We start from the raw sequence: 13967 nt of genomic DNA on the forward strand, positions 1-13967 counted from the left end.
ACCAAGCTTTTAGGAGCTGACAGGTGTGAATTGGCTTTTGACATATTGGCCTCTGGATCAGGTGGTCTGTTTTGTTCTTGCTGAGCTGACCTGCATCTAGCCTCTTCTTTCAAATCAAGCCAGCTGGGCTGGGGTTTGTATCTGCCAGGTGTGGCTAAAGCCAACCTTCATTTTGTTAAAGTGAAAAATTATGTTAACAGTGGGATATTGAAGGAAGCCAATGCCTAATGACTCACAAATCACATGCCCAAACTAGGAAAAAGATAATCACGTCATGAAAAGTGGCAATATTTGCATACTTCCTTTTAATACATTTAAAGCCACCATCACTTGAATGCATTAATTATTCTTCTCAGAAATGAAATTATCTGGTTATGGGTGATTGCAGCATCCAGATTAAAGCTGAAACTAGCTAGGTGTGAAGTATTAAGTCATATGGAAAACAAATAGCAGTCCTTATGATTTAAAAAAAAAATCAGTTTTTTTTTTTTTTCTTACCTGACATTTCTTCTTTCTCTGATGACCATTGAGCATCTGTGAAGATCTTCAGCAAAAGCCAGCCCACCCCAGAAGCCACCTGGCCATAAATCCTATCAGCAATGGATTGGCCTATAGGGCATCTGGTACATATTATGCAAACAATTTCTTTGACCCCATAGAATATTCTGCAACCTGACAGAGATGCTGACTCTTTTACTGTGATCTTCCTCAGAGCTTACCTTGTTTTAGGGCTCTGGGCACAGAACTTTAGAGGCTAAAAACAGTGTTCATTATAGATTAAGCAGATGTTTTAGATTTACTGTTCACAAGTATACAATCTGTTTGGAGAATAACACCCTGGTTAACAACTTGAATAACTCTATGTTATTTAATATCTTCTTCTTATCCTAGGTAGAAATTAGGGAAAGAGGCAAGGGAGAGAAGATACAGGGTGGAGTTGTCAGGGACAAGATTAAGGAGCAGGTGGGCCAAGATCATATGGCAAGGAAGAGGAAGTGTATCTCGTATCCCTACACTTAACCATGGACAAGGGAATGGCTGAATCAGGCACAGAGGTAGGAGTCATCTACCTGAAAGAGACTCTGTGTTACCAGAGTGGAAGGTCCCTGTTGGTTCAAGACAAGAATTGGATCCATAGATGGGACTAGATTAAGGAGAGCTTTGAGAGATTGACAGTAGGGAGTTTTTGAGGCTTCCTGAGCATGAATAGTGGCACCAACAAAGAAGTTTTAAGAAATGCATTATTAAGGAGGAGAGAGACCTGTGAGCCATAGGAAGGTCAGTTAGGAGGCAACTTGAGGTGATAAGGCCCAGGTCTAAGATGAGGCATTGAAAAAGAAGATAAAGGGTCATATCTATATGTAGAAGAAAAAAATCAGCAGGCCCAGAAAGTTTATCAGAAATGAGAAAAATAAGGATGGAGGGGAATGGGGCCTTAATGTTATGAGTTTTACGTATGTTTTATTGGAGGCAGTAGCAGGCCCCTGGGGAAATGTGAAACAGGTAGTTGGAAATATGGGACTGGAGGTAGTAAGAGCTGATGTCATGAGAAAGATGATTTATCTGAGGAGCTATGTGGCTAGAACAAAGAGCAAAGGTCCTTACTGACTTTTATTTATTTTTGGCTCTGTTGGGTCTTTGTTGCTGTGCATGGGCCTTTAGTTGTGGCAAGCTAGAGCTACTCTCTTACGGCAAACTTCTCACTGCAGTGGCTTTTCTTGTTGCAGAGCACGAGCTCTAGGCACATGGGCTTCAGTAGCTGTGGCACGTGGGCTCAGTAGTTGTGCTTCATGGGCTCTAGAGCACAGGCTCAGTATTGTGTGTTGTGTTAGTTGTCCCACAGCATGTGGGATCTTCCCAGATCAGGGATCAAACCCATGCTGCTGCATTGGCATGCAAATTCTTTACCACTGAGCCACCAGGGAAGCTTTCCCTGCCACGGACATTTTTTAAAATTTATTTTTGGCTGCACTGGGTCTTCATTATGGTGCGTGAGCTTTCTCTAGGTGTGGTGCAAGGGCTTCTCTATTTGTGGTGTGTGGGTTTCTCTTGTTGCCATGGGGCTTAGTTGCCCCATGGCATATTCCTCCACCAAGGACTGAACCCAAGTTCCCTGCATTGGAAGACAGAGTCTTAACCACTGGACCACTAAGAAAGTCCGCCCCCACCCCACTGCCCCACAGCCCCACACTGACTTTTGAATAGAGCAGTCAAGGGCTAAAGTAGAAAACCCATTCCTCAGTTTTCCCAGTCAGTCTGACTGGCTTGTCCTTTAATGTGTCACTAACAATGCCTGAGTGAGTTATATTCAGGAAGGGACTAGCCAGTGTCAAGTTCTCATTTTCTTGAGTAGAGAGCAATAAAAAAATCCTATCAAGTGCAAAACTTCCCTTGTACCTCAGTCGGTAAAGAATCTGCCTGCAGCGCAGGAGACCTGGGTTCGATCCCTGGGTTGGGAGGATCCCCTGGAGAAGGAAATGGCAACCCACTCTAGTATCCTTGCCTAGAAAATCTCATGGACAAAGGAGCCTGGTGGGCTGCAGTCCATTGGGTCGCAAAGAGTCGGGCACGACTGAGCAGCTAACACTTACTTATTTACTATCAAGTGCAAAGATCAGTGAGAAGAAATAATCTACAATAATGAAATTCCTGACCTTTGCAAAGCTCAAGTGTTACCCTTAGTAGAAAGCCAGAACTGGAAAGGGCTGTTTGATTCAAGTCTGTAACTTGACAGATAAAAAAACTGAGACAGGTAAAGGGACCCATCCAAGATGATTCAGTGACTTACTGGTAGAGCTTCTTCTAATAGCTAGTCTTTTGATACCTCCCCACTATTGTTGAAACAGTCTGAGTTACACCTTTGTAACCCAGAAATGGGTAAGAGTCTTGTCCTTGAACAATTTGGGCAAGATAAGAGTCTGTTTACAAGGCCATATGCAAAAGATCTCTGGTTTATTCAGGAGAGAATAAAATCCCAGCCTATTTTGGATGTGTGTAAAGGAAACAAGGGCTTCCCTAGTGGTTCAGATAATAAAGAATCTGCTAGCAATGTAGGAGACCCAGGTTCAATCCATGGGTCAGGAAGATCCACTGGAGAAGGGAATGGCTACCCACTCCAGTGTTCTTGCTTAGAGAATCCCATGGATAGAGGAGCCTGCAGGGTTACAGTCCATAGGGTCATGAAGAGTTGGACATGACTGAGCAACTAACATCAATCAGCCAAATGGAACAAAGAAAAGGATTTTCTTTTGTCCATGCCTAGCTGTTTAGGGCACTCCAGTACTCTTGCTTGGAGAATCCCAGGGACGGGGGAGCCTGGTGGGCTGCCATCTATGGAGTCGCACAGAGTTGTACACAACTGAAGCGACTTAGCAGGATCAGCAGCTGTTGAGGGAGGGGAGCTTTTGAGAGAATGGGGGCAAGTATCAACTGAAAAAAAAACCTTATAGAAAGGCAAAATCCTTCAGGCCGCTTCTTATCCCCTTGTGAAGCTTCTCAGAAGGAAAGCCAGGCTCAGCTACTTTTCATGGCAATAGGACATATACTATTCTGAACAACAGTTTTTTAATCCTTCCCTCTGCTGATCCTTGCCATTGAAACTCTAGTATTTCTGGCAGCCACCCAGGCTAATTAAATAACTATTTTGGGGGTGGTTCTGTTCAGCTAGAGGTCAAGAATGTGAAGAGGAAGACAAGAGGTGCAAGAAAGAAGGAAGACAAAAAAACTGGGTGAGGGTTTTATTTCTGTGTTTGCAAGGCCTGGCATTGAGAATGCTCCCTACGTGACCCAAAATACTCATTCATTCTCAGACATACCAACCAATAAGCAGTACATTGTAACCAAGCAAGGAGTGGGGTGCCATGGGGATCCTTAGGAGAATGAGGCATCAGGAAAGGCAGGGGTAAAGTCTAGACTAGAAAGACCCTCTAGGTCTGTGGTTCACCAAGTGTGGTCCCTGAACCAGCAGGCATCCCCTGGGAACTTGTTTGAAATGCAACTTCTCAAGCCTCACTTCAGAGTACTGAATAAGAGACTCATGGGACCTAGCAATCTGTATTTTAACAAGCCTTCCAGGGGATTGAGAACTACTGATTTAGATCATTCACAGGGTGGACTGGTCTCCCTGGAGAGAGAAACCAGCTGGGAGCCCTCTCACCGTGCCTTCTTGATAGGTAGTGTTGGGGATTCATAAAAGCAAAGCTATACAATAAGGTCAGCTAGACATTCATATCTGCTCGACCACCTACTAACTGGGTGACTGTGGGCTATTTGGTAACCTCACAGGTTATATTCAGTAAAAATGAGTATATTAATGCTTACCTTGGAGACCTATAGAGACTAAGATCACAAAAGAAATCCCCTTACCCAATGCCTGGCACATGTTTTCAACAAGTGCTTCTCTTTCTCTCTGTTTTTCTTTCTTCCTCCCTCTTCCTTGCCTTCTTTCCTTCCTCCTAAAAGGGCTCACTGGCCACTCCAAGTTAGCTATAGGCACATGCCTCATTGTTGATCAGAAACCAGCCTGAGAGATCAAACTCCCAATGCCTACAATGAATAGTGATCATATTTTCAGGTAAGAAGTCAGGACACATGGGTCAGATAACAGATTATTTGTAGGACAATGGAATAGAATATTTGAAATTAGAATTGCTGGGAAATCTAGATTAAAAAGGAATTGGATATTATTCCTTTAAGAATTATGACTCTTCTCCCTCTTCATCTTTTTATTCATGTCCAAAAGTGTCTTTGGTTTGGGAATGCAGAACACCATGTGCCCCACTCAATGGTAAGTCTGAGCAAGAACCAACCTATATTTGGTCCTGTACTTGAAATGCCCTGAGGATTGGGAAGTATTTTATTAGAAGTCACATCAACAGTGTCCCAAGGCAAGGTGCAATTTGGGCACCTTGCTGGAGTAACCCAATACCATCTCCTGGCTTTTGGGGATGACGGGATCGCAAGATGAAGAAGTTGTGACCATTGGGAAATTAGGGATTTTGGTGGGGGTCATAAAACAGTTATAAACAAGAAATGAAGAATTTAAGCCTTGATACAGCCACTCCCAAATAGACTTTTCTTGATTTTTTTTCCTCTCATAGGTAGTTCTGTTTTATTTGATAATTTGATCAGTTCCTGCTGCTGAAAACACTTGTCCTTGGTTTTTGTGAGATTGAACCCCTGGGTATCCTAACTATGTGCTGACAACTCCATTTTCATTTGTTTCTCTGGCTCCTCTTCTCTTCTTCACCTCCCATTATTGCTGTTTTCCTAGATTTCTGGTCTTCTTTCTTAGCACTTTCTTCCAGGGCAAACTTCCTTGGTTTCTATAATTTCTTCTGGATCATTGGCTCTCAAACCTATATAACTATCTCCCTTGCTCTCTCTTGAACTTCAAATCTACTTGCATGTCCTGCTGGCCACCAGCATTCAGCAAATTAGAGAAAATATTATCTTTTATGCCACTCCCAAACCAACATTTCCTCATTACTTATCCTTATGCTTTAATGATCATACTTAGGATTGAACTCCCTCTACCAAATCAACTTTGATCTCCTTTTCCTCAAATGAAATTTAAAGCCTTCAAACAAGACTCCAATCAACCTTTCTAGCTGTCTTTCCATCCCAATCTTCCCAGCCCTTTCCAAACTTCACTATGTTTACCATCAAATTTCCCATACTCTTTACCTTTGAGACTGTAGTCTGCCTCCCATGCCTTTTCTGTTTCCTTCTCTATCCATTACAATAGTACCTATTCTTTAAGGCCTACTTCAGTGCACCACAAAACTGTTTTAGAGCCCACACATGAGCCTTCCGTCCTCTGAGGTCTTGCACTAGGCCAGAGTATACCAGACACAGTACTAGACATTATACATCTAGCACTCAGTTCACTTTCTCTACAATTCTGCCTGTGAGGCAGGTATTAATAACCCCATTTTGCATATGAAGAAACTAAACTGAAGGTTGTATAGCTTGAAAGTTTTGTCTATGGCTTTTGTGATAGTGTACTCTTGGTATCCTTAATTACATGCTGACAGTTCCATTTTGGATTACTTATGTGGCTTCTCTTGTATTCCTCACCTCCCATTGTCACTTCTACTTTCTAAAGTAGCAGAGCCCAGAACTGAAGCTAGGTTTGCTTGCCTTTAACCACTTTGGCATACTGCTTGAAGGGCATTCACTTTTGGTACAGTGTTGAGTGAAAAATGGATGAGCAGAGAAAAGTCATATTTATGAAAAATTGTAGCAAGTTAAAAGTCAATTCTATATACAAAAGGGAGATTTGAAACTAATTTCCAGCCCAAATTTAGCTTACTTTTAAATCATCTCAGAGGATAAGAGAAGAATATCCCCTTATTCCTGCTTGCATTTGTGACTAGAGAACACAGGAGCCCTATATAACTACATCCCCTTCTAAAGTGCCCTCTTCTCATTGTCTTTACACACATTTGTCAATTCTTGGTTCAGTGTCTTACAGCTCATGAATCATGTGGGAGTGTAGAATTATCTTCACTTACCAGATGAAGAAAGTGAGACTCAGAGGCAGTATAGTTTGTAAGAGCAAAGATGCTATAAAAATCAGACTGTGCCTGCATTTGAATTATGGCTTCAGTACTTATTGGCTGTATGGATTTGAGCAAATTTTTTAATTTCTCTGAGCTTCAGTTTCCTCATCTGTAGGATAGGAATAATAATAGGGCTGCTATGAGGATTAAATGAGTTGATGTGTATAAAGTGCTTATAATAGTGTCTGATATATAGTTAGTGCTCTGTATTAGCTAATATTATCATTTTTGCCATTCCTTCTTTAGCAAGGTCTTAAATCCAAGTATCCTTTTTCCACCTTCTCTATCAATTGTGTTATGATGGGAAAATGGGAAAGAGGTTGGCCATCTATTGAGCTTAGGCAAGTCACTACTGCGATATTATACCTAATCTATAAAATGAGGTATTAAGGGTGATGATCTTTGAAGTGCTATCCAGCTTTGTCACTGACTCCAAGTAGGCCCTGACAACAGGCTTTCCAGTTGGTTTATGGCCACAGGGTCCTATCTAGGGATTGGTTTTCTCCAGGGTGTAGCTGGAGTTTATGACCTGAGGGCCCAGGCATGTCAACTAGACTAAATGGGGACAAGAATGAGCCAACTGCTCCTGGGGAAAGCCAAGAATGGACTCCCTAAAAATAAGACTGCACTGTGAAAAACATACAGGTAGCAGAATCAAGTAGACCTGGGCCTGCTGTTGCTGCTAAGTCACTTCTGTTGTGTCTGACTCTTTGTGGCCCCATAGACAGCAGCCCACCAGGCTCTCCCTTCCCTGGGATTCTCCAGGCAAGAATACTGGAGTGGGTTGCCATTTCCTTCTCCAATGCATGAAAGTGAGAAGTGAAAGTGAAGTCGCTCAGTCTTGTCCGACTCTTAGCGACCTCATGGATTGCAGCCTACCAGGCTCCTCCATCCATGGGATTTTCCAGGCAAGAGTACTGGAGTGGGGTGCCATTGCCTTCTCCCAGACCTGGGCCTAGGGGAATTCAAACAGCATCACAGTTAGATTCGTGAGCAGAGTGTTGGTAATTGATGCCAAGATACTCTTTTGACCCTTGATAAACAGTCAGTGATAAAACTTTAAACCCTCATGGTGTTCTGAGTTGGGCTGTAGGTACTTGTTAAGCTCTAGTAACACCCTGTTGGTACCCATTTTTGGCAGGAGAGGGGAGACTTCTCTGTAAATACTTATTTTATTGAGGCCAGTGACCAGCAATTCTTTTCCTGCACTGTGGTCAGAATAAGAAGAAATTGACTTTTAGTGTAATTGTAAAAAGACAAGTTTAAATGAAGCTCCATTTAGAAGGGGTACCAGTGACTGAAAGTGGCTGTCCAAATCTCCTTCTTCGGGGTTCTTAAAGAATAGGAACAATCTGGTTTATGGTGTGAATGCAGTTCTATGAGTTAATTATAGCTAATTAGTAAATATCAATAACCTCAGATATGCAGATGACACCACCCTTATGGCAGAAAGTGTAGAGGAACTAAAAAGCCTCTTGATGAAAGTGAAAGAGGAGAGTGAAAAAGTTGGCTTAAAGCTCAACATTCAGAAAACTAAGATCATGGCATCTGGTCCCATCACTTCATGGCAAATAGACAGGGAAACAGTGGAAACAGTGTCAGACTTTATTTTTCTGGGCTCCAAAATCACTGCAGATGGTGACTGCAGCCATGAAATTAAGACGCTTACTCCTTGGAAGGAAAGTTATGACCAACCTAGATAGCATATTCAAAAGCAGAGACATTACTTTGCCAACAAAGATCTGTCTAGTCAAGGCTGTGGTTTTTCCGGTGGTCATTTATGGATGTGAGAGTTGGACTGTGAAGAAAGCTGAGCGCCGAAGAATTGATGCTTTTGAACTGTGGTGTTGGAGAAGACTCTTGCGAGTCCCATGGACTGCAAGGAGATCAGTCCTGGGTGTTCTTTGGAAGGAATGATGCTAAAGCTGAAACCCCAGTACTTTGGCCACCTCATGTGAGGAGTTGACTCATTGGAAAAGACTCTGATGCTGGGAGGGATTGGGGGCAGGAGGAGAAGGGGACAACAGAGGATGAGATGGCTGGATGGCATCACCAACTCGATGGATGTGTTTGAGTGAACTCCGGGAGTTGGTGATGGACAGGGAGGCCTGGTGTGCTGCAGTTCATGGGGTTGCAAAGAGTCGGACACGACTGAGCGACTGAACTGAACTGAATTAGTAGACATTGGTAGTATGGCATGATAGATATGAGTGCATATGCAGTCAAAAGACTGAGCTCTATTACATGTGTGATTGGCCAAAGGACCAGTTCACCACTTTGAGACTCAGTTTCCTCATCTTTAAAATATAGCTCATTCATAAGGATCAAGTGATACAGTAGATGTGAAACACTTTGTAAACAGTAATTCATGAGGTACTCAAAAGGTGGTATTATAAAAGGTCCTATTTGAAATCTCTCTTGCATCCAAGCTGAGGAGTTCCCTCTATGCCTTCTATCAAAAAAACAATGGCTATAACCCAATAAAGGATTCCTTATGCAGGAGATAACCAACAGAATGTCGTAACTAAGTCAAAAGATCAGTGTGTGTGTTTTTTCCTATGTGTGTCATGTGTTATGCATTAATATCATGACCATAGGGTTATTCTCTGGCTGGTGTGTTGGAAGGCAGACCTGTATGAGAGGATGCATGATCCATATTCTGTCTCTGTTGTCTGAATTATTTTGACTTTGGTTTTGCGGAGCCAATAATTACCTTGGTGTCCTTCATCAGAGTAGACTGATAGAAAAGATGACTTCTAGAGGACATGTTCAGCAATTCAGTTCTGGGAAGGGAATGTTTAAGTCCTTTGCTTGATGAGCCATATGTTCTCATTCTGGAAATTGTTTCTCCAAATGCCAAGAAGATTGATGACCCATACAGGCTGGAACCAGTTATGGAGGAAAGGAGAACAAATAATACAGTGGTCAAGATGGTAGCCAGAGAGAAACAGCCTATTCCCCCATACCCATCCTCATTAATGTGCCTAGACAAATGTCATGAACATGTGTGTGTGTGTGTTTATGTGGAAGTGGCAAGATGTCTGCCTGCTACTATGTGGAGCCAAGTCCTGCTGGCCATAAAGTCTAAAGACCAAGGTACATAGCCCCTACCTTGCTGGGTGATCTGAGCTTACCCTTTAATCTCCTTGTGGCTCAGTTTTGACATCTAGCAAATGCAGAAGTCAACCTACATTCCCTATGTATCTCACAGGGTCATTGTATAAATCACTGAATGAATCTGTGACAAGGTCAAGTTTCCTGGGAGCAAGGCATCACAGAATGCCAGATTCTTTCATACCTATGAACACATGAATTCTCTGGATAACATCATGTGTGGGTGAGAACAGGAGGCTGCAGGACTGGGGTCCATTATATGTGAGGAATGCCATGGTCTGTAACTCATGAGGGTGAGGTACAGTAGAGTTAAATAATGTATCACCAACTCTCAATTAGACAGTTGAAAGGAAGAAGAGGAAATGGGGAGAACAGAGAGTTTAGAGCAAATATGTTCGAGCCTCATTTTAACGATTGGTTTCAGACTCTCCACTTGTTCCAGATCCAGAGCTGCCTTGAAGCATCAAGGACAGATGGACTGGAGCTTTTTCTTTTCTAGGGGAGGAGCTCATGAGTAGGGATAAAAGTTTGAGGCCTGCATAGTCCATATACACATTCTGGGTCATTCTACCCACTGGCTAATGGAGAGTTGATAGTATTGTCTTGTGGTCCAGTAGAGCTTGCTCTCCCAGTGTCATCTCCATCAACCCCACCCTTCACTGCTAATATGTGAGTTTTTCCATAAGTAGTAGAGCTTCGGGGAGCGGGGGAAGTAAGGTAGCTAGATGTGCGGACTGAACACATTCTTATTTTGTCTCCTAAGCTGATCACTGGAGATTCCATCGTTAGTGCTGAGGCAGTATGGGATCACGTCACCATGGCCAACCGGGAGTTGGCATTTAAGGCTGGCGACGTCATCAAAGTCTTGGATGCTTCCAACAAGGATTGGTGGTGGGGCCAGATCGACGATGAGGAGGGATGGTTTCCTGCCAGCTTTGTGAGGGTGAGTGTCAGCTTTCACTCTCCTCTCCTTTCTCCTTGGCTACTTGCCCCTGGCTTCCCCCTCACCAGTCCCTTTTCTCCTTCTCATTCCCCTTCTTGTGGCTCCTCACATTTTTCCTCCATGTTTTTGGTCTCCTACCCGGGACTTGGGCTTTCTTTAATCTTTGCCCTTCTAATGTTGAGGTTTTTTTCTTGTTTTTATAACAATTCCCATCTCCTGCCTCCCACCTTCTACCCATTGTGACTTTGCACAAATTACTTCCCTTTTGGCCTTGATGGTTTTGAAGACCTTTTCAACTCTATATTGCTGTGAAATTTTACCTTTCTTACCTCTCTTTTTTGCTTTCTTTCTTTTACTTGCCTCTTCTTTTTTTATCCTGTCTTTATATAGCTCTCTTCCCACCCTCTTTCTGCCCTCCCCACTCCTCTCTGCTTCCTTTGCCTCTTTTCTCTCATTTAGGGAAGTGTGAACACCCCTGCGTGTTGTCTCATGATTGTCTACAGCTGTTAATGTAAGAATCTGGGCTCCCTACCCTCTCAAGGGCTAGAGTTACTAACTGCAAATATTGCTTTTTGCAAGGTGGTTGGGAACTAAGATGTGCCAAGGGTGGGAAGCAGGCAGCTTGATAAGGCTGCCAAGGTCTTGGCCCTTTTGACATTATGCCATGAAGAACCTGGCCCTTAAAAGAAGGGGTTCTTGAGAAGGGGATCCTTAGCAGTTTCTTCTTCCTCTGTGTTATCCATTAGCAGGATGCTAATGGGGGAAGAACACTGACCTGGTGTTCCAGCTTGTGGCCTTCCTTGGTGTTATGAGCTAGAATTAGCTGTTTGGCAGTCATGAGCTCTGATTTTCCCCATATGCAAAATGCTGTTGACAATTATTTCATGCTAGGGTTTATCACAGTGAATAAAATAATATATATTAAAACAGATTCGTGGCAATACAAGTACCAAAGCCACATCAGGGTGTCTTATAGCTATCCTTACTATCACCTTTTGTTAGTTTCTTTTGTAAGATGAGGGTGAAGTCCTGACCTCAAACAAAAGATCAGAGTGGCTTGGGTCCTTGGAGAATGAAGGGCCTCAGGATATGAAGGATAGAAGTGTGACATGAGGAAAGGAGCAGGGCATTTGGAATCAGATAATCCAAGATGAAGATGTAGTCTCATTTTTACTACTTCCTGCCTCTATGGCTTTTGGCAAGACTTTTATCTTTCCTGAGCCTTATTTCCTCATCTGAAAAATAGGAATAGCAGAAATTTTATGATGATTAAATGAGATTACTGTGTGAGTAAAGTGTCTGGCACATAGTGGGTACTTAGCACATGGTAACTTGCTTTATCATCCTCACCACCACCCCCTTATTATTAATAGCTCTAAGAAGGTCTATGTATCAAGGCTGACCATAGTGATTGAAAGAAGCCTCCTTCTTAGGGGAGTTGCAAATGTAGGAAGCACTGTTATCTGGTTACAATAATTTAGGTGAGAACACTGCTCAGAAGCAAAGAGGTAGACAAAATGGCCTCTCAACCACTCTGTACTGAGAATTTCTTAATGAAATATCCAATCCTTTTCCCTCTAATATATATGGTGTCTTCCATCAGAGTCTCCACAGACCATGTGTCCCAACTCAGCTTTGTTGGTTAATGAATTGGTCCCAGGGGTAGTTAGAAAGAGCACAACAATAACCATGGGCCTTTGTAACTAGCATGAGACCCTGTATACAGACAGCTTGTGTGCCTTGGGCTGACAGCCCCCTCTTTAAAAAAAGGATTAAATTGCACTCAGTGAAAATCACCCAAATCTGCATGTATTTCATCTTCAATGAAATGTCATTTTTATAATAAACTGTAATTCAAGGGGTGGGATAAAATACTGGGAAAAGCAGAAAGACTAGGAGACAAATAACAGAACCAAGCTTTAGAATATCAATGAACTGACGTTGATGCTCATACATCCAAGACCAAGAGGGGTGTTTCTCCAAGCACATAGCTTCAGTAGCCACATGGGTGGGCTGAAGCTGACCTTTGAGGGGACCCCTGGCTGGGCCAGACATGCACGGTATAGAGTCTAGCCTGCTGTTGCTGCTGCTGCTAAGTTGCTTCAGTCGTGTCCAACTTTGTGCGACCCCATAGACAGCAGCCCACCAGGCTCCCCTGTCCCTGGGATTCTCCAGGCAAGAATACTGGAGTGGGTTGCCATCTCCTTCTCCAATGCATGAAGGTGAAAAGTGAAAGTGAAGTCGCTCAGTCCTGTCTGACTCTGAGCGACCCCATGGACTTTAGCCTACCGGGCTCCTCCATCCATGGGATTTTCCAGGCAAGAGTACTGGAGTGGGGTGCCATTGCCTTCTCCGAGAGTCTAGCCTAGTGGTCCTCAATCTTGGCTGCACAATGAAATAATTCACTTCGGTAGCTTTAAAAGACACAAACACTAAAATCCCAGCTCTAGGCTGGTTAAATCAGAATCTTTGATATTGAGAATGATTTGGCTTAGGCCAGTATAGTCCAATAGAAATATAATGTGAGCCACAAATGCAAGCCACAACTATAAAATTTTCTATTAGCCACACTAAAACAAGTTCGGAAGATATTGGTGAAAGTAATTTAATGTATTTTAGTTAACCCAATATATATAAAATATTATGGTATAATATTATCACTATACATTTTTAAATATTTTACTAAGTTTTTGAAATCTGATGTGTATTCTATACACGTCTCACTTCACACTGGTCACATTTCAAGTGCCTATTAGCCACATTTGGCTAATTGCTACTGTATCAAATAGCACAAATCTAGACTGAGAACCATGACAGCAGACCAGGAGCATTAATGAAAAAGCCTAAATCATAAGTTAGAACTCCAATATTCTATTATACCAGTGTTTATTCTTTGAGAAACTAAGATGTTGCCTCAGATTGTATCTGTAATGAGTTTTTGATCATTGCAAACCTTTTTAAGTGATAAGTAAATGGACTTCTGATCTCTAAAGGGGAATACAATGGAACTTTAGCAGCTAGCAGTTGTGGTGTCACCAGTAAAAGGAAATCGGGTTAAACTGTTGTGTGAATGATGTGAAAATTGATGCCAAGTTAGACCTTTCAGTTCTCATAAATGAGCATTTATGTATAGGTTTACATTCTGGTAAGATTGTGTTACTCAAGGAATTGAAGGGCAGAGGTTATGTAGGCTCTTTTCTTGTTGTTGTTTGTTTGCTCACTCATTAAGTTGTGTCCGTCTCTATTGTGACCCCATGGAGTGTAGCCTGCCAGGCTCCTCTGTATATAGTATTCCCTAGGCAAGAATACTGGAGTGGGTTGCCATTTCCCTCTCCAGGGGATCTTCC

At 42.6% G+C, this 13967-nt stretch overlaps 1 protein-coding gene across 10 annotated transcripts in view; it reads left to right on the forward strand.

The window, feature by feature from the left end:
* Positions 1-13967, forward strand: part of ARHGEF9 (Cdc42 guanine nucleotide exchange factor 9) — a 420722-nt gene that overhangs the window by 249278 nt on the left and 157477 nt on the right. For 8 of the 10 annotated variants that reach the window (XM_070783846.1, XM_070783849.1, XM_070783851.1 and 5 more), the window contains one exon: positions 10441-10620. The exons of the other annotated variants lie outside the window; for them this stretch is intronic. In XM_070783846.1, the coding sequence (XP_070639947.1) occupies positions 10441-10620 (180 nt within the window). The remainder of the gene's footprint in view (positions 1-10440; positions 10621-13967) is intronic. 10 annotated transcript variants of the gene reach the window in all.

The sequence above is a fragment of the Bos indicus genome, chromosome X (genome assembly GCF_029378745.1).
Source record: "Bos indicus isolate NIAB-ARS_2022 breed Sahiwal x Tharparkar chromosome X, NIAB-ARS_B.indTharparkar_mat_pri_1.0, whole genome shotgun sequence".
NCBI classification, from domain to species: Eukaryota; Metazoa; Chordata; class Mammalia; order Artiodactyla; family Bovidae; genus Bos; species Bos indicus.